General features: G+C 38.9%; 1 protein-coding gene across 1 annotated transcript; it reads left to right on the top strand.

Annotated features, from left to right (window-relative positions):
- On the top strand, window positions 1-27,086 carry LOC142356427 (protein lifeguard 2-like). The gene is made up of 8 exons (XM_075408340.1): window positions 1-275; window positions 5,262-5,371; window positions 16,514-16,656; window positions 16,965-17,055; window positions 20,000-20,037; window positions 20,894-21,071; window positions 21,531-21,578; window positions 26,370-27,086. The coding sequence occupies exons 1-8, from the start codon at window positions 158-160 to the stop codon at window positions 26,520-26,522; spliced, it is 879 nt and encodes a 292-aa protein (XP_075264455.1). The 5' UTR covers window positions 1-157; the 3' UTR covers window positions 26,523-27,086.

Below are 27,086 nucleotides of genomic sequence, written 5' to 3'. Positions count from 1 at the left end.
GTTGTTTATGATTAGTTAGTTGAGCAAGCAATTTAGTTATTGTTCATTGCATAAAGAAAATTCACCGCTACAGCTATTTGCAGTTAATTTTGTGCAGTTATTAACTCTATCAATACTTAACTTACATTATAAATTGAGAGAAATAATATAAACGAGAATGGCCGACGGGAAACCGACAAGTTCTGATCCGCAACAACAATACGGTGCCACGACTTATGGCTTCGTCAATCCTCAGGAACAGCCCAAACTTCCCACTTACGATGATGCAACCAAAGGTGCGTTCATTGACCCTGTCCCCTCCCCTCCCCTCCCCGTCCTATATAGCCGACAATTAGGCCTAGCACCCAAATATAAATGTTTGTCTCACCACTGGAATTTATAATGCGTTTTCATAGCTACATGCATGGTATAATAGGCTGTGAAGCCGGGCACTGGATAGACGAACAATTTTCGTATAGCGATCAGGCGAAATTTTTTAACTAACTTTGTAGAAATTGGGCGAAAACTAATTAGAACATTCACATACAGGCAGCACTTCAATATCCACAAGTTTCCACAACAAAGGTCCTGAAAGTTATTGCATGAAAGTGAGTTACCGGGGTCGCCATTTCTTAGTAGTCATACAAGTATCATATATGATGTCAGCATCGAAATCATAACGTATTTCCTATAGTACGATCTTTGTCCGATCCACTAAAAGTCATCCTTGCATAATTACCAAGAAATGAAATATGAACCTCGTATGATTACCAAGAATCATACATCTATTTTTCATAAATCTTACCATTTGTTTTTTAAATTTTTTTTTCGGCCAGGCATTACTTATGTGGTTTCCCGGCATCCGCCAAAAGACCCTAACGGGCAATATCATTTGCAAAGTTGGGCACTAAATAAAATAGTAAGCCGAATAGATAAGTAAAGTTTTGATATTCTCTGAAGCCAGTTAATGCCTTTAAATGCTCATTTATAAGAAACGTTAAAATTTTTGCATATAACCTCAAACTCGTTTTGTGAATATGTGAATCGTTTTGTTAACCTAGGCCTGATAATTAATTGCTCGTGAAGTGTACTATCATTTTTTTTCAAACTTGTACACCATTTTTCAACCCTCGGAAATATCGAGGAAAATGATTTTGACAAAAGTTAAACTGGGAAAGCTGGAGAACATGATAAAAATTTTTCTGATTCAGTCGAAATAGTTGAGAACTATGGGGTGCAAAAGATTTTGCAAATGTTAGCATAATTGAAAATGGACCAAAATTTTAATGCTTAAATCGGAGATTTTTCTGCTAGCGCACACCGAGCCCTATATAGCCATTATTTTAGTACCGCCCTATAAAAGAGTTTTCGTGATTTGTAAGAGCAATATTTGCATTTCATTGAAACATGAGCGTCTGGGTAGATTGAAGGCATTTTAGAATTTTTTCAGATTCATTTAGTAAACTTTGAATTAACAATTCACTTGGTTCAAGGCTGTGTTTATCAAAACAGCAGATCAACAGTTTAATGAATCAATTTTGATCAGTCCATTTCATTTTTCCACACATGAAAGTACCGCGTTTGAAAATTTTCACTTTACTCTGGTTAGTTTAATGTTCTGTATAGACACTCGAGACGCTAGCAATTGCAGGAAAGTAATACTTTGCTGAGAATATTTTCGCTCATACACGCTTAGCTTTCGATTTTCAGCTGCTTCAATTGCATAACCTGACTTCTCAACCGCTTTTTTCATAATTGTTGGTTGCAGAGAAGTCACTGTAGCATCAGGAGCAGCCAAACGGCCTGACGTCCATGATGGTAGGTGTCCCTTGTTTAAGAATTAATATCAGCGATGGGGTTCCCTTTTTCAACCAATGGAGATAAGCTAACTTTTTAAGACTTGATCAAGCTAATAAGACTTGATCTCGAATTCTGTATTGTCTTGCTATAGCGTCTCCCCTTCCGTGACATACGACAGCATTGTCAACAAATAAATCCAGAGAGCCCGAAGCGCAAAAGACATTTTCGTTCAAGGTTGTATGTTTTAATAATAATTCTTCTGTACGTTGCACTCACCCGAAGTTCATTAGGATGCAAATGCAGACCTAGAGCAGGTATGGTTGCTGCAGCTAGCCATGTGCCTAATTGCGGAAGAGACAACGACTCAAGTCTAACCTTTTCCCTCGCTGAAGTGTGATCTTCCATCAGGTCTCGAAGTTTCTGGAGATCTATGTTGTCTTGGATTTTCTTTTGTGTAAATAATGCAACCCAAAGAAAACAAACTCGTACAAAACTGCAAATGTAGATTCCTCTATGGGTGATTTACCTGTGATTTTTTAACCAAATCATTTGACGCTACGAGGGATCTCACAAAAGCAGCTTTGTTTTAATCTTGAGATTGTCTGACCCCTAAACCTAATAGACTAATAAAGAGGCATGCCTGCTGCCAAACGTGTCGGAAGTAACAGTTACGAGAATTTGATCCAAAGTATCTCTTTGGCAGTTATCAGAAACTTTCATGAACTCAATTAATTCAATAGTTGGCGTATTAGTGCGAAGAGAATAGACAGGTTTTAGTGCCTGCAAACAATGCGGAAGAATACCGAAGGTACATTTTTTCAAGTATTCCTGCTGTCTTTTGAATCCTTTTGTTCAAACATGAGGCAACGCATTTGTCGGTTCCTAATGCAGCCCCAGCAACTCAAAAACATCGCCCAAATTGCATGTCACGTCACTATCAATAGATGGTTCGTCTTTTATTCGACAGAATTTTGCGTTTGTCTTTCCTTGAAAAGAGGGCTTGTTCTTGCTCATCATTAAGAAGGATTTGTAGAAATTGGTTGAGCCTTTGTTCTGACCAGGCTAGAGTACCGTCATCTAAAAACCAGCTGTCTTGTGTAAGATTGGGAACTAGCTCCCCAATTTTCAAAAGCAAAGGCCACAAAGTCGATGAGAACAGCAATGGACCCAATGGATCACTTTGTTGTACGTCTAATTCACTGTGCACTGATATGTTGTAGAAACTGCCACTTTTAAAAAAATCGAGCCCTTGTAGCTGATAACACCAAAAATTATATAATACAGAAATTTTTATTGGTGCTTAGGTTATATGCAAAATTTTCGTTGAAATACGTAATAGTTGCAAACCGTAGCTGCGCTAGATTTTAATAAATGCCTATTGTTCTTATATGTTCCTGTATAAACTTATTTAATGTTAACAATGTGTTTAAACATGTATAAAGGAGGGGGGGGGGGGAAGTAAGCGTAGTGGGGGAGCTAGCCTAAAAGATCCTAAGATGCTCAATTGATAAATTCCTACAGTGTTTTTGTGAGCCATTATGTAAAGACCGGAAAATTGTCAAAAATTTGACTTTGATATAGCCCCTTAGAACCGTTATTAAACAAACAATATATAGCGCGTATTGTTTGAACAAGTGATTACCAAAGTTTAGTCTAGTGATCCAAGCATACTTTGGCTGATTTGGTATGCCCGGCCGAAGTCCCCCTCGTTAATGTATCCTTCTGTTGATAAAACCCCCCACATCGTAACTAAGTGAAGTCAATTGAGGGGCTTAAATAACTGGTACGGTGGTGGAACTCAGGTCAAATTTCGTCTTTTTTCGGCTAAATTGGGACCGGTCTCGGTTGTGGTACTCTGATTTTGACTCTGAGACAAGAATCGGACCGATATTCATCAAATTCTGTCTAGCTGGGCTTCAGGAGAGCATGGGCACACTCTCAGCGTTTCCATATTTGTTCCTCTTTTTGCACAATTGCATTTTCGGTTAATATGGAATACTGTTAGTTCAGCTTTTTTGGGCTGAAATTTGGTTGAAAACGGCTTAGAAATTCCTGAAAATACCCCAAAATGAACCCATTTGGGCTTCTTTGACCTCCCAAGGTCCTCTGTTTTGTTATCTTTTTGTATCCCCATTGTTTAGGGATCCCGTGATTATACATCAAAAAGAATCCAGAAATCGTGGCACGTTACAATTTTTTTGAAGTTAAATAACTTTTACTCTGAAATTTAATTAAAAAAGTTGGTTTTGACTTGGGGATCACTTTGGAAGTGTTGCCCATGTCTTTGCCAGGACTTGTGAGACTTGCATTAAAACTTTTCCAGCACTGGGAAACGACATATGACTTCTTGCCTTTAGACTTGCCGAGTTCTGATTTAGACTTGGAGTTGTGTACAGAATTACACATAGAGCTGCCTGTTTGTGCTGTCAGTTCTGGCCTCTTTTAAAAGCTAGTCAAAATGCTCAAAAGAGTATTTGCTTAGAAATGGAAAACAAAATTAAGGAAAATAGTCTAAGAAACTAGTCTAGTTGGTTGATTTAGAAGATGTTTGTTGATGAATAACAAGAAAATTTATTCCTGTTTCCGTTTGCTCATATGGCCGATTACATCTAATGGCACCAACAAAATTTTCCTTTTTTGCTTACAAGGAAATATATGAATTTCATGATAACTGTGATCGTAGGTTGTCATAACATCCTCGCTATGATTATTGTGGTTATTTTTGCAATTTTGAAAAATTTTATGACCTCTTGTATGATTGAAATCATATATAATCTTGCATGATTGCTTGATATCCAGGAAAAATGTGCTCTTTGGAGATTCTCTTGGTAAGCACTGGAAAATGCTGCAAAGGTCGACTTTTGTTACCAACATGATATTGAGAATTGAACTCACGACAAATCTGAACTCAGCAATGTCAACAGAAAAGGAAATAAAATCATGTGATCGTACCAACGCTTCGGTTCGATAGCTATGCTTTAATTAAACTCTACAATAGTTACTCGTTTTTCTTCAACTGGTCATAGAGCCTCGACATAAACTATAATTTTCGAGCATTTTTGTTTACAACTCGCTTGAAACAGTCAACTTGCAAGTTCAAAAATGCCCAGATTTCATGGAAGTCAACTTTTGACTTTGTATATAGGAATCTCTAGCATTTCCACTTCTCATCGCAGAATTTGGGTACTTTAAAACTTGCACAATCGTGTATGAATTTGAATGGCCTTGTTCTATGCATGTTTATACACGAGGTCAACTATGTCTGAAGGTTTTCATTTCACTTCAAAGCAAATATAAAATTTACGTATCCGGACAAAGCAGGCTCCAACAAAACATTTCCAAATTGTGAAATATTCCCGGACAAAAAAGTCGAAAATTTGTATTAAAAAATGCAAATATATTCTATTGTTTTTTTATTTATTTCAATTGAGACTAACCCTTTTGTTTTGCATTGTTGATGTGTGTGAATTTGTCTATTTAAGCTGGAGAGACGAGTAGAGTGGACGAGGAGGCATACGGGGCCACAGTCTATGCTGGGATCATGATCAGTGACTGTACAGATGCCTCCCTCAGGGCTGCATTCATATGCAAGGTTATATTCCACTTTACCCATCAGTTATAATTATACATGCACAATTTTTATACCTGTTATGTGCGCATATTTTAATTGTCCTCAAAAACTTCCTGATCACAATAGTAGTTATTAATAGCAGTAGTTTTAATAATACTACCAGTTACCTTTTAGGGCGAAGCTTTGTAGAAAAATTCAGCAAAATGTTACGATGTGAGAACCCGACTTTTTCCGTTTGATCACATCGATAGTGTTATATGTCCTCAAATGGTCTCTTTCACATTCGCCTAAATTTTAGAACGCTAGAAAATAGAAACCAATAGCTTGATATTTCTCCAGAATGGATAAATTTATTATAAGGCAGACCCTAAGTGGGCTTCTTTTACAGCCTTATGGTATGAAGAGTTAGGGCTACTTATTTCTGCGCGCGAAGTAGGCCTACCTAATTCTCTCAGACCAACCAACTCTATATCTATAAAAGCGAGAAGTTGAACTTCGATTATTACGGTGGTAATATAATACATCACCGGAGTCAATGGTATACACATCGTGCAACTATCTAATAGACTGACTGTGGTCAGTTGTGCTCGCGCTATATAAAAGAGAATAGTGTCTTCTCAGTCTGATTGGCGGGAGGCGTACATTCAGTATTTCAACTGCTACATCCATCCGGGGTTATGAGTTTTCCATCCGAATTTGTAGAGTGTAGCTGAAATTTGTTGAATGTTGCATCCTCGTTGTAAGTTAGAGTTGGTGACTTGTGTCGTCGTCTGAGGAAGGTTGTAGTCTGTAGTCTCTGTCGGTTGTACAAGGAGATTTCAATTCATCTCCATCTGGTACAGAGTTTGTGCCGATCAGATTTACCAGCTTTTTTTCTGGCTAGAATCCATCATCAGCTAATGTATGAGCTACTTACCCTTTAAACTTTTCAAGTTTAATTCCTACTGAGTGAGCTCTGACCGGAGAAAAAAGAAAGGAAATCTTTTCTTAATTTCAATTTGAGGAAAAGGAAAAAAGATTTTACGGAATTTTAGAGACAAGGAAATATTAAATAAAAAGGATATAATTCACAAAAACAAAGTTTGTGAGGTTTTGAGAATTGTAAGTCTCAGTTTGGCGGGACCCTAGGGGTGGGACTGGGCCCGTCTACAAAAGTCGAATTCAACGTCTGGGCCCAATTGTCAGAATCCCGAAAGAACTCGAGGAACTCCTTGTCCCTTTCGTGACAAGCAGCGAGAGCCCGAGGATACAGATCAGCATTGCAGTGTGGTTGCATTGCCAACAATTGATTCAGTATCTGCTGTTCCTCCGTCGATAGCTCCCGGTTGGCCAGCTTGTCCGCAATCTAGTCTCTATTGAGGAGGTTCAAGCTTTGTCGATACATGCACTTCGTGGCTCCCCCTTCTACGCACTGGAAATTCTCGATCGGACAAAGATAGGTCAATGTCTCCTGGCGTAAAGGGGGATGAAGAGGAAGTAGTTCTCTTTGGGGTTGAAGTTCCTCAACGTCCCTTCGCTATGGCTACGATCAATTATATAGTTATTTCGTGTTGACGTACTGAATCCTCCAATTAATGTGCATTAGGGAGTTTGTTCTGTGTAAATGGTTCTGAACAAACATTAAATTGTGAATCGTATGAAGCATCTTCGTACGGTTCACCTTGTGGGTCTGTTTGTTCACATCCATTTGTGTAGGTTGCAAAAACCCGACCTGCAAATAGAAGGGATCGTATTTTTAGTAGATACGATAGGGTGTCGTATCTGGTGTGAACATAGTATTGAGGTAATCGTTTTGGCGGTCCGCCAAAGTGAAGAATTATTTCGAGCTGTGCAAACAGCGTTCTGTGAAACGCGGTTTGATTGGAAACCTGAACACTCGAGAGGAAGGCTCTTGTCGCGTCCCTCTTCTACGTAATCGTTCTCAAGCTGACCAAGAGCAATAGCTCGAGGTGGGTTTTAGCGTATGCTCGGGGCGAGTGGATACACATTTAATCCGCTCTGGGACATGAATGCCATGTTCGGTGTTGATGCCCAGGGGATTAGTGAATTAAAACTTGTGCCGGGTGGTTTGTGGAATGTGCCCTGTGTCGGCGCAAAAGGATTTGGCTTTGATTTTGATAATAAGGGATGTGAACCTCGTGGTTGTCTGACTGCCGGCCGGTAGTTGGCTGGCGTATCTGGTACTCGAACTGGGGACACTCGAACTGGATAGATCTCGTGTTTGATCGGTCGAGGTCGTCTTCTCTGTGAGGGATTTGTGCACGGCTAATTATCCGTGGAAGTGGGTCTCATGTGGAGGTGGCTGTGGGATGTGTTGCTGTGGCCGTGATGAAGGCACTGTGGGGGCTATGTATCTTGGAATCGGCATCCAAGTTGTTGGTGGTAGCGATGCTGGTGTGGGCATCTGTGGTGGAGAGTAGACGAGATGTTGTGTTCTCGGGTGAGGACCACGCAGTCGTCCAGATTAGGCCCAATTGGGGACCATTGTCTCTGGTGTCGAGCGATTACATTGCTCGGCCGAAACCTCATCTGCCCACCACGAGGCACTTTGGTTCGAATGCTCTTGTGCATGTTGTGGAAGCTGTTGTGGCGGCTGCTGTCCTTGAAGCACTAGCTGTTGGTATGAGCTAACCGCTCCGGATATTGTTGTCGGCGAATATAGGCTGCAGCGTCCACAGACTGTGGCTGTGGAGACGCCTGCGCCAGCGTGAAGAGGGCCGGTGTCTGCATCTCTCAAGCCTGTTCTGGCAGTAGAGGTTCCAATACCAGCGGCGTGAGACGTGAAAGGAGAATGTCGTCGAAGCACAGCATGATAAGGTCATACTCCGCTGGCTCGACATTAGGAGGGATCGGTGAGCCTTCGGCGTAAGAAATTGATGGGTTAACATCTTTGGTGTCACTAAAAAACAAGTGCTTAGATTCGAGTACTTGTTAAATTTAGAATGAGTTCTTCGGGGATTTCTTGATATCAAGTATCATCCTCAGAAGAATCTCTTCAGTGAGACGGCATGTGAGTGATTTCGTCTATTAGGATTAAAGGTATGTAGTCGTAGTGATTTGAAATCCAGTCTTAGTTGTAGTTTGATTGGTAATTCACAGCATTCATAAATTGAAGTTTGAAGAGTTGAGGCTCTTTATTTGTTAGAGTTCTCATGTACAGGCGTTGTGAATTTCTTATAGAATGTTTCAAAGCTTTTGCGTAATAAGTTTTCATTTGAGTTTGTGAATATGGTGTACTACTATCAACAGAGTGCTTTCGTTTCCTTTTTTAGGAGATGGTGCTTTTTAGTTATTTGAATCTGTTTTTAATACTTGAGAAATAGTTTGTGGAAATACTCCAAAGAATCCCGTGTTGATTATTTTAGCTAATGTGATATTAGGTCCTGAAAGAGCTTTCAAGTTATGCGTTAAAAGCGCTACGAAATAAGCCAAAGAGGCATTGTAAGAAATTAAACACTGTCCATGCAATGGCCATCTCTTTTAAAACGTACCATGGGTACCCAAAGATTACAATGCGGGAGTCTTTTAAATAGTTCCCATTAATAAGTTCCCGCCAGTGTAGGCGACAAAGTGTGAATTCTTTGCCGTTAAGAAAGAGTTCATTAAAATAATTAGTGTTTTGGCTCTGTAACTCTTTGTACTGAGCCGGTAATTGAGCTTGCTGTGCTAAATTTGCGAAATTTACTGCTTCTGTAACTTCAAAACTTCGTTTAATTTCATTTTATCTATAGAGATAGTCCAGTCCTTTTGACTGAATATGCTTATTTGTTGTGCTGTGAAGTTAATTTGTTTGAGGCGGCGTTAAATTTCATCAGGCTTATCATTTTACCTTTGTTTCGCGCCTTAATTGGGTAAGGCGTCAAGCGATATGGTTAATCGCCGTCTGCGTCTAATGTGACTTGCTGATCAAAATTCTTAGCTTTAAATGGTGCTTTAATTGACCAAGGAAATGTTTTCCGTGTAACTTGGTCTTCAAATTGTACTTTGTTTCGTTAATGAATGGATATTCTCCAGGAACACTTGTTTTCGAGTACATAGAGGGAGATAAGACAGTTTTATATTCAAAAAGAGACTACTTTTGAGTTTTTAAGTGTAGCGTATGTGTTTCTTCTACCTGTGATAATGTATCCGACAAGAGGAAATGTTTGTGTTTGTAAAATAAAGGCACTTTGTTTAAATCTCTATCGAGATGGTATAGCTTTTTGTAAATAAATAGACTAGTGTGGTCCATTTCTAAATGCACTCGACTAATAAGATAATCTATTTTGGCGTCTAATTAAAAAATTTGGGTTTAATGCGCCAAACCAATTTTACTTTTCGTTTTTTTCCGATTTTCTATAGACCTGTGACTCTTGTGCTATAACATAAGCATTTAGAACGTTTACTTTAGTATCTGGTGTTACAGAAGCTGCTCAGTTGGGTATTGTCATGTGTACATCCTTAATTTCTGAGGAATGTTTGCCTATAGCAATGTTGAAACCTTCTTTGTATTGGATAAAAATAGTTGTGTAGTGGTTTAGTGACCTCTTCATTTCGCGAGAGCGCTTATTCATCATAGGGTGATCTTGAAAATGGCTAGTGTACAGGTGGGCGTAATGTTTATGTCCTGATTTGTCTTCGTGTTTTATTACTGTTTCAATAAAATAGCCGTTTTGAAATTTTATCATTCGGGCGTTTGGCCGACAAACGTCGAGAATTCGACAGTGATCATTTGGTTCCTAGATGAGTAGCTTTGATTGTGTGATTTGGGGGACAGTACCCCGCTTCGATATTGCTATTTATTTGTATGTTTTCGTAATATATGCTTTCTGATTTTAAATCAAAAGTAAGTTTGATGTTTGTTAATTGTAGTGACCATCCTAGTGTGTTGATGGAATGATATTCATATGTGATTCTGTCCTGGACAGTTTGCCCAAGGGTTATCTGTTGCGTTTGGGATCAAATTATGGTCCCGTGGATTACAGACGAGATTTCTGTTTTGGAAAGCAGAATGGCGATAACGATCTAATTGAAATCTGCCCTGTTTGGCTTCAATATTAGCTTGCCAGCGTGTGTCATTGAGTAAATTGAATTGTATTAGTTGTAGAGCATTACGACGCTTGTTTACAAGGCCAATTCTCGCACGGCCCTTACGAGTTTCAACTTCTGTCTTTTGTATATTGTTAACATACCACACATCGTGCAACTATCTAATAGACTGACTGTGGTCAGTTGTGCTCGCGCTATATAAAAGAGAATAGTGTCTTCTCAGTCTGATTGGCGGGAGGCGTACATTCAGTATTTCAACTGCTACATCCATCCGGGGTTATGAGTTTTCCATCCGAATTTGTAGAGTGTAGCTGAAATTTGTTGAATGTTGCATCCTCGTTGTAAGTTAGAGTTGGTGACTTGTGTCGTCGTCTGAGGAAGGTTGTAGTCTGTAGTCTCTGTCGGTTGTACAAGGAGATTTTAATTCATCTCCATCTGGTACAGAGTTTGTGCCGATCAGATTTACCAGCTTTTCTGGCTAGAATCCATCATCAGCTAATGTATGAGCTACTTACCCTTTAAACTTTTCAAGTTTAATTCCTACTGAGTGAGCTCTGACCGGAGAAAAAAGAAAGGAAATCTTTTCTTAATTTCAATTTGAGGAAACGGAAAAAAGATTTTACGGAATTTTAGAGACAAGGAAATATTAAATAAAAAGGATATAATTCACAAAAACAAAGTTTGTGAGGTTTTGAGAATTGTAAGTCTCAGTTTGGCGGGACCCTAGGGGTGGGACTGGGCCCGTCTACAAAAGTCGAATTCAACGTCTGGGCCCAATTGTCAGAATCCCGAAAGAACTCGAGGAACTCCTTGTCCCTTTCGTGACAAGCAGCGAGAGCCCGAGGATACAGATCAGCATTGCAGTGTGGTTGCATTGCCAACAATTGATTCAGTATCTGCTGTTCCTCCGTCGATAGCTCCCGGTTGGCCAGCTTGTCCGCAATCTAGTCTCTATTGAGGAGGTTCAAGCTTTGTCGATACATGCACTTCGTGGCTCCCCCTTCTACGCACTGGAAATTCTCGATCGGACAAAGATAGGTCAATGTCTCCTGGCGTAAAGGGGGATGAAGAGGAAGTAGTTCTCTTTGGGGTTGAAGTTCCTCAACGTCCCTTCGCTATGGCTACGATCAATTATATAGTTATTTCGTGTTGACGTACTGAATCCTCCAATTAATGTGCATTAGGGAGTTTGTTCTGTGTAAATGGTGCTGAACAAACATTAAATTGTGAATCGTATGAAGCATCTTCGTACGGTTCACCTTGTGGGTCTGTTTGTTCACATCCATTTGTGTAGGTTGCAAAAACCCGACCTGCAAATAGAAGGGATCGTATTTTTAGTAGATACGATAGGGTGTCGTATCTCAGTGTGAACATAGTATTGAGGTAATCGTTTTGGCGGTCCGCCAAAGTGAAGAAATATTTCGAGCTGTGCAAACAGCGTTCTGTGAAACGCGGTTCGATTGGAAACCTGAACACTCGAGAGGAAGGCTCTTGTCGCGTCCCTCTTCTACGTAATCGTTCTCAAGCTGACCAAGAGCAAGAGCTCAAGGTGGGCTTTAGCGTATGCTCGGGGCGAGTGGATACACATTTAATCCGCTCTGGGACATGAATGCCATGTTCGGTGTTGATGCCCAGGGGATTAGTGAATTAAAACTTGTGCCGGGTGGTTTGTGGAATGTGCCCTGTGTCGGCGCAAAAGGATTTGGCTTTGATTTTGATAATAAGGGATGTGAACCTCGTGGTTGTCTGACTGCCGGTCGGTAGTTGGCTGGCGTATCTGGTACTCGAACTGGGGACAATCGAACTGGATAGATCTCGTGTTTGATCGGTCGAGGTCGTCTTCTCTGTGAGGGATTTGTGCACGGCTAATTATCCGTGGAAGTGGGTCTCATGTGGAGGTGGCTGTGGGATGTGTTGCTGTGGCCGTGATGAAGGCACTGTGGGGGCTATGTATCTTGGCATCGGCATCCAAGTTGTTGGTGGTAGCGATGCTAGTGTGGGCATCTGTGGTGGAGAGTAGACGAGATGTTGTGTTCTCGGGTGAGGACCACGCAGTTGTCCAGATTAGGCCCAATTGGGGACCATTGTCTCTGGTGTCGAGCGATTACATTGCTCGGCCGAAACCTCATCTGCCCACCACGAGGCACTTTGGTTCGAATGCTCTTGTGCATGTTGTGGAAGCTCTTGTGGCGGCTGCTGTCCTTGAAGCACTAGCTGTTGGTATGAGCTAACCGCTCCGGATATTGTTGTCGGCGAATATAGGCTGCAGCGTCCACAGACTGTGGCTGTGGAGACGCCTGCGCCATCGTGAAGAGGGCCGGTGTCTGCATCTTTCAAGCCTGTTCTTGCAGTAGAGGTTCCAATACCAGCGGCGTGAGACGTGAAAGGAGAATGTCGTCGAAGCACAGCATGATAAGGTCATACTCCGCTGGCTCGACATTAGGAGGGATCGGTGAGCCCTCGGCGTAAGAAATTGATGGGTTGACATCTTTGGTGTCACTAAAAAACAAGTGCTTAGATTCGAGTACTTGTTAATTTTAGAATAAGTTCTTCGGGGATTTCTTGATATCAAGTATCATCCTCAGAAGAATCTCTTCAGTGAGACGGCATGTGAGTGATTTCGTCTATTAGGATTAAAGGTATGTAGTCGTAGTGATTTGAAATCCAGTCTTAGTTGTAGTTTGATTGGTAATTCACAGCATTCATAAATTGAAGTTTGAAGAGTTGAGGCTCTTTGTTTGTTAGAGTTCTCATGTACAGGCGTTGTGAATTTCTTATAGAAGTTTTCAAAGCTTTTGCGTAATAAGTTTTCATTTGAGTTTGTGAATGTGGTGTACTACTATCAACAGAGTGCTTTCGTTTCCTTTTTTAGGAGATGGTGCTTTGTAGTTATTTGAATCTGTTTTTAATACATGAGAAATAGTTTGTGAAAATACTCCAAAGAATCCCGTGTTGATTATTTTAGCTAATGTGATATTAGGTCCTGAAAGAGCTTTCAAGTTATGCGTTAAAAGCGACTCGAAGTAAGCCAAAGAGGTATTGTAAGAAATTAAACACTGTCCATGCAATGGCCATCACTTTTAATACGTACCATGGGTACCCAAAGATTACAATGCGGGAGTCTTTTAAATAGTTCCCGTTAATAAGTTCTCGCCAGTGTAGGCGACAAAGTGTGAATTTTTTGCCGTTAAGAAAGAGTTCATTAAAATAATTAGTGTTTTGGCTCTGTAACTCTTTGTACTGAGCCGGTAATTGAGCTTGCCGTGCTAAATTTGCGAAATTTACTGCTTCTGTAACTTCAAAACCTCGTTGATTTTCATTTTATCTATAGAGATAGTCCAGTCCTTTTGGCTGAATATGCCTATTTGTTGTGCTGTGAAGTTAATTTGTTTGAGGCGGCTTTAAATTTCATCAGGCTTATTATTTTACCTTTGTTTCGCGCCTTAATTGGGTAAGGCGTCAAGCGATATGGTTAATCGCCGTCTGCGTCTAATGTGACTTGCTGATCAAAATTCTTAGCTTTAAATGGTGCTTTAATTGACCAAGGAAATGTTTTCCGTCTAGCTTGGTCTTCAAATTGTACTTTGTTTCGTTAATAAATGGTTATTCTCCAGGAACACTTCTTTTCGAGTACATAGAGGGAGATAAGACAGTTTTATATTCAAAAAGAGACTACTTTTGAGTTTTTAAGTGTAGCGTATGTGTTTCTTCTACCTGTGATAATGTATCCGACAAGAGGAAATGTTTGTGTTTGTAAAATAAAGGCACTTTGTTTAAATCTCTATCAAGATGGTATAGCTTTTTGTAAATAAATAGACTAGTGTGGTCCATTTCTAAATGCACTCGACTAATAAGATAATCTATTTTGGCGTCTATTTAAAAAATTTGGGTTTACTGCGCCAAACCAATTTTACTTTTCGTATTTTTCCGATTTTCTATAGACCTGTGACTCTTGTGCTATAACATAAGCATTTAGAACGTTTACTTTAGTATCTGGTGTTACAGAGGCTGCTCAGTTGGGTATTGTCATGTGTACATCCTTAATTTCTGAGGAATGTTTGCCTATAGCAAAGTTGAAACCTTCTTTGTATTGGATAAAAATAGTTGTGTAGTGGTTTAGTGACCTCTTCATTTCGCGAGAGTGCTTATTCATCATAGGGTGATCTTGAAAATGGCTAGTGTACAGTTGGGCGTAATGTTTATGTCCTGATTTGTCCTCGTGTTTTTTTACTGTTTCAATAAAATAGCCGTTTTGAAATTTTATCATTCGGGCGTTTGATCGACAAACGTCGAGAATTCGACAGTGATCATTGGGTTCCTAGATGAGTAGCTTTGATTGTGTGATTTGGGGGACCGTACCCCGTTTCGATATTGCATTTTATTTGTATGTTTTCGTAATATATGCTTTCTGATTTTAAATCAATAGTAAGTTTGATGTTTGTTAATTGTAGTGACCATCCTAGTGTGTTGATGGAATGATATTCATATGTGATTCTGTCCTGGACAGTTTGCCCAAGGTTTATCTGTTGCGTTTGGGATCAAATTATGGTCCCGTGGATTACAGACGAGATTTCCGTATTGGAAAGCAAAATGGCGATAACGATCTAATTGAAATCTGCCCTGTTTGGCTTCAATATTAGCTTGCCAGCGTGTGTCATTGAGTAAATTGAATTGTATTAGTTGTAGAGCATTATGACGCTTGTTTACAAGGCCAATTCTCGCACGGCCCTACGAGTTTCAACTTCTGTCTTTTGTATATTGTTAACATACCATTTATCATGATCAAACCTGTAGCCTCTTTGATAGTCGATTTTGTGGCGTAAGCTTTCTTTGTTGCTAAGTTTCGCATATAAGGCAAATGCTTGTATTTGAATCGTTGAAATTTGTGAAAGGATTGAAACTTGGATAGGTAAGATCTGAAAATCTGCTGGTTTGGCCTTGCATTCACCAATCTTTTTGAGCTTATAGCACTGCATATTTGTGATATGTCGAGGAGAGCAGTCATAGTGTGTAGCTATAAGATCTTGTAACCCAAATTTGGTAGTCGATATCTTACGTTTATCGAAAGTGATCTGTTTTTTTAAAGGCAGTGGGGATGAAAAGAATAAATTAATTAAGATTACGATTAGATTTGTTATGGACATGTATAAGATAATCATGAGTGAGGAAGTAACCTGAGATGATAGACGAAAAACGAAAGTACAAAAGGTGAAGTAACCTGCTGTGTTCTTTGTTTATCGATCCAATTTGTAATGTATTTCCTGGCAAATAAACGGAGAAGGGTTAGTGTTGACCCGAAAAATGGATGGAGCGACTGCTTGTTGGTGGAAAATCAACTTGTCTTGTTCAGCAACTATTTCAACTGAGAAGGTGGTTTTTTATTGGTTAAGTAGGCCGTGTGGTCTTTGTTTTTTAATGGTGTTAATTTATATGATTTTTAAATTGTTGTTTAGCCGAATTATGCAATTGTTTTCCGTTATTATGATCTCCAGAAAGCGTGGGAGGGGGTACAACGAATTTTGGATCAAGTTTTAAAGCTAGGGCGGGGTTAGTACGAGTGGTATCTGGTTGTTTTCGAATACAATGTGAGAGGTGATCTGGATTAGTTGTGCTAGCGCTATATAAAAGAGGATAGTGTCTGCTCAGTCCTGATTAGCTGGAGGCGTACATTTAGTTTTTACAATTATTGCGGCTTCTATAGAAATTTTGTCGAAATTTAGTTAAAATGGGATCAATTTTTTAACGATTGAATTCTAATTTTGAGGATTCCAGATCCGTATATTTTGCTTCTTTTTTTTTTTACTGTTGAGTGATTTATACAATTATTCTGCTACTATTGGCAACCACCAGTTGCGCCCAACAGAGTTGCAAACTAGGATTAAGCTTCAACAATCAAGACACAAGGATCCTTTTCTAGAGATAGTTGGTTTGGCTCTAAGCACTATTTTTTTTAAAAATTGCTTTTGGCTGTACGGCAGTGGGTTGAAGAACATGCAAAAAATAATTACCCATCAAGATCAGTTATTCGACGATGAGTACGAGCTCTTTTACATATTACAGTAGGTTTTATGAAACTTTATGAATTGTATTGTATATGATCTTTAAAAAAGTTATATTATGAATCTAATATTTTAGGTGTATGCCATCCTGTGTTTCCAACTGTTGATAACTTTCGGCATCGTATGTGTGTTCACATTTGTGGAGCCAGTGAAGAACTATGTCAATGGCACTTCTAACCCAGACAGCAACGGATGGTGGATCATGCTCGTTGTCGCCATGTTAGTGCAAAACCATTTCACATTTGTACATGTTTTATAATTACCAGGATGAGATCAAAACCCAAGTCAAGTGTGAGTCAAAATGACATGGGTTAAAGATGCGAGGGGGTACGGCTATGTCACAGCTGCACTGAATTTCCCTGTGACTCAAGTATATCGCCTATACCTCTTTCGGTCTCGGGCTGGGACCTTATCCTGGCTCAAGATTAGATGAAATTAGGAATATGCTTTTCTATTGTCATTATTTGAAAAAATTAGTTCGGGAGACGAGATTTAATACGACTGAGAGACTTGATTGTCGTGTTTAGGTGTGTATTTCTTGTGGTGTACATTGTGATCATATGTTGCAAGACAGTCAGAAGGAAAGTGCCCTACAACTACATATTCCTCACCATCTTTGTAAGTATTATAGCCTATTATCGCCTTGCAAACAACGAACTGTTTTCTTTCACCTCGTGAAAAAAAAAATTTGTTTTCATTGACCTGTTTGAACAAACTAAAACGTGTTTTTTTATAAAGGTTAACAATTGACAATTATATTGATTGAGCAAGTATATACGATAGTTAAAGGAAACAGTTCTCAAGCAAATATTACTCAATACGGTTTCGAGGAAAAATAATAATAAGGCTCCTGGTAGAAAGAAATTACTCTGAAAAGGGTAGAGTTATGCATTAAAACAATTATTAATTGAGCACTTAAAAGACCCCATAATTATCCATGAAGTTTTAAAATATCTAACGGTCATTTTTTCTCCTGGAAATGTCATGAGGTCAGTAAATTCTTATAACCATTTAAACCTAGACAGCTCCAGCCTGCCAAATGGTTCTACTTCATTTCACCCCTATTCATTTTACCCCTTATCATTTAACCCCGATTTATTCCCTTCCCTATCATTTAACCCCTCTATCATTTCAAACCTCCATCATTTCATCCCGCCAATTAGCAGTCAACATTAAAGGCATGTTTTGTCACAATTAAGTGGATAAATTAATCCCACGTTCGGTTGTGATAGTTTTATATCAAGTCCCGCGGGTCGCTGAGGCATGGTCATGCCCCGCGAGGCATGGCCAAATGATTATATTGCTCATTTAATACTCCTTATTTTATAGAAAGATTAAAATCGGGGTGAAATGGTAGAAGGGTTAAATGATTCAGGAGTAAATAAATCGGGGTTATATGATAGGAGGTTAAATGAATAGGGGTGAAAAAGCGGGACACCCGCCAAATATGATTTAGTTATCCAAAAACTTTTGAGACGGAATACAGGTCAATTTTTGTTTCCATGTTTCCAGTATGCATGCTTATGAACAGCTGCTGAGCTAATACTATAGCTGTTTCAGTCCAGTTTAGTAAGAGAGGGACTATATACCCAGATGGTTTTTTATTCGGACAAGTTTGGCCGATTGATATATTTTTCGTAGAAAGCTACGAATGATATCAATGAAAAGCCCTTCAACTGTAGATTAAGATAGAGAATGTTTTTGAATTTATGTTCAATTAATCTCTAAAGGTATACTGGTGCTTATCTGTGTTTGCTGAATTTACTGCAAATTGTAGTGCAACAAGTTATGTTGTAAAATTTTTCCTTTGGATTTGTTGTGGCTTGAGTGGTTTTCTTCACTACATATTGGTCTTGATCCCGTAAAGTTAGCAATTCAGTGTAAAATTCGATGATTTAAATCGTCGAATTATAATTTTGATCAAATTTGATGGCATTTCGGTCCTAAGTTTGTTATTTTTTTTTATAATTTAATGGTTTGCTATTTTCTGTGTGGTCATGATCTTAATACTATTTAATTAGAATTTTAGTAAACTTGTTGCTTCGATGTCATACTTGAATATCCTATTTGGTAGTGGTTATTGATTCCTTAAACAATTTTTTCAATGCTATCATATTTCTCATTTTTTCGGTTTTTTGAGCTCTTTAAGGAGATAACTCAACTTGTTGGAAATTTAAGTTTTTCCTCAAATTATTATTGTATTACATATAGCACAACGCACAGAAAATTGAGATCTTATTCTCAGTTTAATATTCCTTATTCAATTTCTAATCATCAACTTTTTTGTTTTAAGCATCAACGAATTGTTAAAAATTTTCAATCAATTTTTCTGTAAAATTCTTTTAATTTGTCAAAATGTGTTCCGAAAGTTGAAAATTTCAGTAGTTCTTTATTCAAGTTGTCATTAACAATACCTAAGCTGTAAAATGTATTTTGTACATATAAGCGATAGTGGAGAACTCAAAGCCAGTCGTCCTATTCAGCAAACACGAAGCATCGAAAAAATTTCGGGCAACATTTCTGTTTTTTTGGCGCAATATCTCATTAGCATCTATTGTTCATTCCAAGAAGCTATCTTACTCTTTATCAAAATGTTGAGAAAAATGTTTGGTTTGCAATGAAATTAAAACGAAAAATGGCATAAATCCGTGTTATTAGAGTTCAAAAATGAGGTTAACTCCGCCTTGTATCATCAGTCCCTATTTAATAATAAATCAATTTCGTTTTGAACCAAAATGAATCAGCATCATATTTTTAACAAAAATATTTTTAAAGTGTGCTGCAAATACCGTACATATTGCGGATATCTTAATAGGGGAAAAACCGACAGTCGTACTGACGATTGAAAGTGATGGAAAGCAACAAAAGTTGCGGAAATTTTTTTATAATTAATTATCTTCTTCAAAATGAAAAGCAGGAACCCAAATGTTTGGTCGCTTTTTATTTCGTTGTTTTCGAAACCAAAGATCTTTGATTTTCGTTGCATTTTAAAGGTTAGGAAATATAAATTTGTTTTTCGTATTTTTCAGTGTGATTCTTCTGCATTTTCTTGGTCTTGTTTAGGAAGCAATATGTCATTGTTTGCTTAAGTTGTTTTGTGTAAACGGCGAATCATTGAGAATTATAACTGGAAAAACTTGAGGTCACTTTGTTTAGTTTTTCTTTCAAAAAAGGTATCTAAGACTGGCTCCTCGAAAAAGTAAGTTTTTTTTGTTGTTTTGATGTTATTTTTTCACGTAAATGAAACATATGTAGACTCACAACTATATGCAAGAACGATTGACTTTCGAAAATCAGGACCAATTGAATTATGGCTGACTCGAATTACGTCATTAGTTGAATTCCTTCATACTATTGACTCACAGTTTTTTAAAAAAGAAATTGAAAATGTTTTTGACCAGAGCCAATTCTTGTAAGCCTCAGAAAAAAACAGTTCTTAATCAACTAGGGTTGAGTTAGTTATTCGGCAGTCGTTTAGCCTTCATGCAGCAGCAGTTCGAACAGTACGTCAAATGAATGCATTTTGAAAATTCAACTAAGTACTATGTATTTTGTGTTTTAGTCAATGGCCACTGGATACATGATGGGAGTTATAGCAAGGTAGGTTGAGCAAACCTCCAAAAAGGTAAAATATAAAGCATAACAGAGATGCAGTAAGCACATATAATATCTTTTTGAGAGATCACCAGACGGGCATTGAAATTTTTGGAGTGGTGCCCGAACAGACGAATGGACGTTTGCAGCGTACGCAGTCCAAAATCGGAAGCCAGTTAATTTTCAATGAAAAAGAACCACAGTTTATATTGGATGTTTTCTGTTTAAGCGATTAACAGAGAGTTTGCGTAATATTGGGGAAACCATTAGGTGCATCTGCTATTCAAACTTAAAATTGTAGCGTGTAAAATAGCGAAACATAACTTGCGAGTATGTTGCAAAACGTACGCAAAACTCTTTAGATGATATACTCTGGTAGTTTTCCGACAGTTTAGTTAGAAGAAATGGCCTGGCTTTCGAGTTTTTTTAGAAGGATTATCGGGTTACGCAATGTTCTTACTCTATGATTATTTTGGGATCTTTTCCCTTAAGCTCTTTTCAGTTAAGATCTTCTCCGTTGACAATTTAGATCTATTCTGCCCCCCCCCCACCCCAGCTTAGTGGGTATATAACTTTTACGCCCCCAAAGCGCGCGTGCTGTTTTTTTACATACTAACTTGCTGTATAACAAAATATAATTTGTGATGGGGGTTTAAAAACACTGGTGGGGGAGGGATAGAATAGATTGATCTTTTCAGATGAGATCTGTTTCTTTAAGAAACCCTTCCCTGTTTGCTATGGTTCTCGAGTTGCAGAGTGTATTATGACTCGTGCGCTTGGGATTGTAAATAATATGTTCCATTAAGCGGGACGGTGTCACACAGGGAGATGCATGTTTTGTAATGTGCAATGTTTTTTTTAGTTTGGTGGACTCGATCGCAGTGGTGCAGGCCATGTGTTGTCTGGCTGTGATCTGTTTCATGATGACAATGTTCGGATGTCAGACTAGGATTCCTCTGGGTGCCATCTTCATTGCCATCTTCACACTCTCCATCACTGCCTTCTCCTTCGCCATCATGGCCATTTTCACGTGGAACAACGTCAGTACCACAAAATCCTTTCGTTTAATACTGTTAGCTAACACGTGTAACAATAACCCAAATAAATCCCCCCCAAATAGTAATCATGCCATAATACAGCTAACATCTAACATATGTTAAAACCTTTTAGAGATATATCTACCGCCCTCCTTTTATGCCCAGCAGATTATATTGTATTTTACTTTTGTTACCGTGTAACATTGCAAAATGAAGAGATCTGCTAAAAATTTGAAAATTTATTTTTTTTAAACAAGTAAATTGAAAATATAACCCAGGGGTTAAATATTACAAGTTTAAAATTATATAAACAAAATTAGTACAATGTTAAAAATCAAAATTAGTGGTTCCGTTTTCTAAAGGTAAAAATAACTTTTGAAGCCACCAACGTTTGCAATGATTTTTGATGTAGTCTTCAAAAAATCCATAGCTCTATTTTGACGATGTTTTCTCTGATTTCAGCTGATGCCAACTGTGTATGCTACGATTGTGGTCGCCATTTTCTCACTTGTGAGTAGAAGATGCATTTTCTATCATTGCTCAACTAAATCTCGTGAGATCCTACAGTAATGGAGCTCTTGAGCGTCTATAATTTCTGTTTGTAGCACTATAACATGGGGTGACTAACGGAATCATCTCATAATTTATGTTCGAAAACTAAAAAAAAACATTTTTCTGGCAATATACGTCATGGTATCGAATAGCTAATTATACCTGAAAATTTTATAACCAAGCACCGTCATATTAGTAGTTCGTTTTTTTTTATTATACCACGCTTTCTGCACTGAAAGAAGGGCATGGGTAGAACAAACGACTCCTCTTTGAATGCTCACATACTTTAGCCCTCTCCGGGCAGTTGCTGGGTGAAATCATGAATGTTCGAACCCAAATCGGGCTTTCAGTTGTGCGCTATCTATTGGAAAATTGTTACTCTTCAACATTAACCGGATACTTGTCGAGATTAGTCTATACAGTCATATAACTCCAATAGGACAACACTTTGATTTCTAATTAGTTATCTAGTAACGAGCAATGTCACTTTCAGTTTTTCAACGTCCCTTAAATGGCTTGTATGGATTTCCTGCCTTTTTCAAAGGAGCCCCGACTCAATGTTGTTCCAAATTAATAAATCAAAACTATACGCTGTTCATTCCAGTATCTCCCACAATTTTTGTGGGAAGAAATCTTCCATTTTCGCATAGAGAAGAGCTAAGTGTTGAAAGATATTTTATTGTATGTGTAAGGAGTCAAGGTTTCTTTACAAAGTCCAAGTTAATGGTGAACAGGCAAGAATCAGTATAAAGCATTCAGCACCAGGAAGAGATTTACCAAAACCGTTTTGAATGTCGACGACAACAAAATAGCAGAGCACGTGCTTTGTTAGCTTTGTTAGCTCGTTAAGCGAAATCAACAAGCAAACAAGAGAAATTTACAGAAGCTTCCTGTTTTTGCGTCCTGTCTGTGGGGCTAGACGAAGTGCCTAATATCCGGTGAGATTGTTCCTAATACCCCTCCAGCCCAGTGTCCCCCAAGTTTTCTGGGGCGGTTTGCCTGTGAAAACAATCGCCTTACAACATACAAGTCTTTGTTTGTTGGGGTAGTTTTCCCGAATAAGTTCCCCCCAACCTAAGATTTTTTTTTCAAAATGAAATACAACTTAAGAAATGCAATTTTTGACGAGAGTGGTGCAAAGCAATTAGAGAATGTAGGCACACAAAGCGAACCACAAAATCCTGAAACCAGCAAAGACATGCATACGGGTTTGACCCAGGAGTTACAAAATGTATGCGTTAAAGAATTTTTTCACGTAGCTCCAGGCACAGCTCTTTTTCTGCCAGATACCGCAGATAAACTCTACAGAGTTCAAGTACTTGAAAACTGCGTTCAGTACACCAAAATAAGATATTTTGGTTGGGGGTCAGAGCACGACGCTTGGTTCAATTCCAAATCAATTTGGGCGTATTCAAAATACAAAGAGCAGTTGTGCAGCCGTCGAAAAATTAACACAGACCTCTCAAATAAAATAGACAATCTATTGATCTCCTGTGACTCCACTGATTCCAGTCAGTTGAATAACTCATTTTTGAACGTGTTGATCTCTCAATAAAGTCCGAGAGTAACAAATTGCCAGAAGTGTTGACAATATTGAGTTCGTACGTGCCAACCTGTCGCTTTGTTCCTGTCAAATTCAGAGCAAGATGGTCTCAATTGATATCAGGTATTCTTCTTGAATGTGTTGAGGCTCCAGTCAACGAGACAAATTGGCAAAAACTTTTTGCGGTTTCAAAATGCGTTCTACGTGATTTTAACCGCGGAGGCAAAAAGCAAAAGCGCAATCAAGACCAGCGTCTCGCAGAACGTTTTGATCGTTGGAACGCCGGTGAATATGGGAAGCTTTGGTCAGAAGCTGTCTCCTTGAAACAGTCCAAAAGACAGAGAACTAACAGCATTGAGGAAATTACTTAGGAAAAGTTACACCCGATAGAACCGTTACCTGTTGTCAGTTTACCTGACGTTACTGCATCCAATTTAGTGAAAACGTAGTTTATAAACAATTGAAGACATTCAGTAAGCACACTGCAGCCGGTCCCTCTAAGATGCTTCTAGAACATCTTCAGCACGCAGTAGACTGCACTGCACCTTATTGGTCCGAGTTTGCCCTGAAAGCGAGAACAAAGTTTGTAAACTTTGATAGCAGGGGACTCTTTCCTGCTTTTATTTCCAAAGCACTCTGCTGCGCTTCACTCACGGCTTTATCCAAAAAGAAAGGTGGGGTGCGTCCAATAGCAGTTGGCGAAGTGTTGCGACGCCTCATAGCAAAATGCTTGGTAAGTGAAGCTAAATCAGGAGCAATTTAGCTATTTGATAGTTTGCAATTGGGAGTCGGCATTAGTGGAGGCGCTGAGGCAATCATTCATTCCTCAAAAATTACATACGATAACATAGTTAGTGCTCAGACGGACGAAGGTGTGCTTCAAATTGATTTCCAAAACGCTTATAACTCATTCAAGCGTTCAAACCTGTTAAAAGCAACTTATGAATTTATTCCTGGAATTGCCGCGTTCACCAATTTTTGCTACTCCCAGCACACACCACTCTTTTAAAATAATGCAATCATTCAAAGTGAATCGGGTGTTCAGCAGGGTGATCCGCTGGGACCGTTACTGTTCTCCTTGACGTTATGGCCAATCATACAGAAGATCAAGACTTCAGTTCCGGGTTTGTTACAGCACACTTGGAACTTAGATGATGGGTTTATTGCTGGGTCTGAAGACCAGATCAAACAAACGCTTGAAATCCTAGCCAATAAAGGCCCTGAGAGAGGCCTAATATTGAGAAAAGACAAATGTGAGCTGTGGTCAATTAAAGATTTACCCTCCGTTGATCAGGCAGTAAAAAGAAATTTGGGAAACGGTTTTGAAGTTCTGGGTGCTGCAGTTGGTTCAAAAGACTTTGTCGTTTCTTGTTTGAAGAGGAGAGTTCAAAAAATTTTATCTATGCTGGACAATTTACATCACTTCAACGATCCTCAATGTGCATAGGGTATCCTTCGTTACTGTTTGGGAACTCCGAAACTAGTATACTCTTTACGAACTAACACTCCATCAAACGAGATGCTCGAAGTATTGACAAGTTTCGATGACGGCCAAAGAGAAGTGTTGGCTCAATTATTGATGATGACGCATGGAAACAGTCCTCCTTACCTATCGGTTTGTCGGGACTAGGCATTAGACAGTCACAGGAGCAATATAAAAGTGCGTTTGTGGGCTCAATTTTAGCCTCAGACGAGCTGGTCAACAAAATAACAAGTAGAAGTCCCTCAGAAAGTGACACTTTTAAAGAGTTACACCAGAGTTTGGAACCGTTCAATCTACTTTCGCACACACAAAAGAAGATCCAAGAAGCACTTGATAAGGAAAAACTTGCTGCCCTAATAAGAAATCAAACGTCAACCAGGGAAAGAGCAAGACTCCAATCACTATGCCTGCCTCATTCCGGCGCGTGGCTTGCTGCGCCTCCAATTCCCGCTATAGGTCTACACCTTTCGGCTAAGGAGTTTCAAGTGAGTGTCAAGTACAGGCTCGGAATCGCGGTTTATGATTTGATCAAGGAAAAAAATGTCCTTATTGCAAGTCAGATATATTGGACACATTTGGTGACCATGCAGTTGCCTGTCATGGGAGGGGAGATGCGATTGTAAGGCACGATAGAATTTCGCGATCGTATAGCTTCCGCCTGTTCAGCAGCTAATTTGTCTCCAGTAATTGAAAAACGCAATCTCATTGCGGAAAACAACTCACGCCCAGGAGACGTCTATCTGCCTTCTTGGAAATCGGGCCAATCTGCTGCTCTAGACATAACCATGACTTCCTCTCTGCAACCGAACATTATTTCTCATGCGGCAGAGAAGTCTGGCTATGCAATTGAAGCTGCTGAGGATCGAAAATTTGCTCAGTATGGAAATAGCTGTGCTCAACAAGGAATTTTGTTCGTCCCTCTGGCAATCGATGTTTTGGGCGGTCTGTCGAGGACTCCGAAGAAGGCCTTGCTGCGCATGTCGTTGATAGCTGATAGCAGTAAATATCAGTCAGTGGGACAATCCATTGCCTCCGACAGAGCAGTTCAGTCACTTTCTTTTGTCATCATACGAGGATCAGCTAATTTGCTGTTGTCGCGAGCCCCATAGTTGAACGCAGCAATTAGTTGAATTTGTCCGATTATCAGCGACCCGATTGTGTGGGACGCAATGTGAAGATAACTTTTCCTAGATGCTTCTGTTGAGCTGAATCAATCTGTTGATGAATTAGAAACAAGCCCGAGTTTTTATTGAACTCACCCAATGAGAGGGGAGTCTTTTCGTAAGCAATGTCATCCAACAGTAGGGTACTTGAGCTCAGTTGATTAATGCGAGGAAATTAAAAAAAGAGTTAAAAGGCTGAGCGAGAGAGGAAGAAACGTCAGAGATCGGAGAAAACATTAAGATTGGCAATAAGAAATCATCAGCAAACATTTAAATTTTATATCAATATAAACCAAGATTATTTGATAATGGACATCACGCAGATCGCAAGAATTCATATTTTATGGCCATTAAAAAATCAATTAGTGTCTCTCAATAGCAGAATCTCAAACTTCGTATCAAAATTTAACAGTTTATTTTCTCTCAAAGTTTTGTTGTGCAATTTTTTTTGTCGCTGACTCAGCAACGATCTTCCATCCTATAAAAATGATAGGCGCAAGAAAACAAAACTGATATTACGTGATGTTTTAATTGAAATCAATGTCTTTTAATGTTTGCAGATTCTGCTGGTGGACACGTGGCTGATAACTAACAGTGGACATCATGAAGTGCTGATGGAGGAGTATGTGTTCTGTGCACTCATCCTCTATGTCGACATCATCTACATATTCATGTATCTGCTCATGATACTCGGAGGATCTGCACGCAACTAAACAAACAACAACATCACAACTATTCGAGGAATCAATTCTATGCTGACTATCTTTGCGATATTGACCATCTATTTCTATTTTGACCAGCTTTACTACCAATAGAATAAACCAAACACATCGGCATTAACCCTAAACAACCAAGTATGCATAAATGCTATTATGAACGAGTCAGTCAACATTGTAATTCAGAAATATTCACCAACTTTAACAGTGTAACAACCCTTTGTTCAGACCTAAAAAGCTGCAACTGAAATTCACTCGCTTAACAGCACTGACCGATGGGCAGGTATTGACCTGTAATAAAGAACATAACAACTGGTTTCAACTCATAGCAGCTATGAAGTACTGAATTATGAATAGAGACTATTATGTTACAGTTGGATAGTTTCACTATAGTTTCTGTCAATTTCTATGAAATTAATTTCCAGAATCTCAAGATGTATTGAAAGTGACAGATAGATGTTTCGGTGGTTCGAATTTGATAATGTGGTATATTTATTAATTGCTCTTGAACGCAGTTCATAGCAATTATTGTAAACGTGTGTGTCTTTTTTTATGCAAATT

Source organism: Convolutriloba macropyga, unplaced genomic scaffold (genome assembly GCF_964194025.1).
Source record: "Convolutriloba macropyga unplaced genomic scaffold, txConMacr16.3 SCAFFOLD_1802, whole genome shotgun sequence".
Classification (NCBI taxonomy): domain Eukaryota; kingdom Metazoa; phylum Xenacoelomorpha; order Acoela; family Convolutidae; genus Convolutriloba; species Convolutriloba macropyga.
The sequence above is the reverse complement of the archived record's forward strand: the minus strand, read 5'-3'. Positions and strand labels throughout refer to the sequence as shown.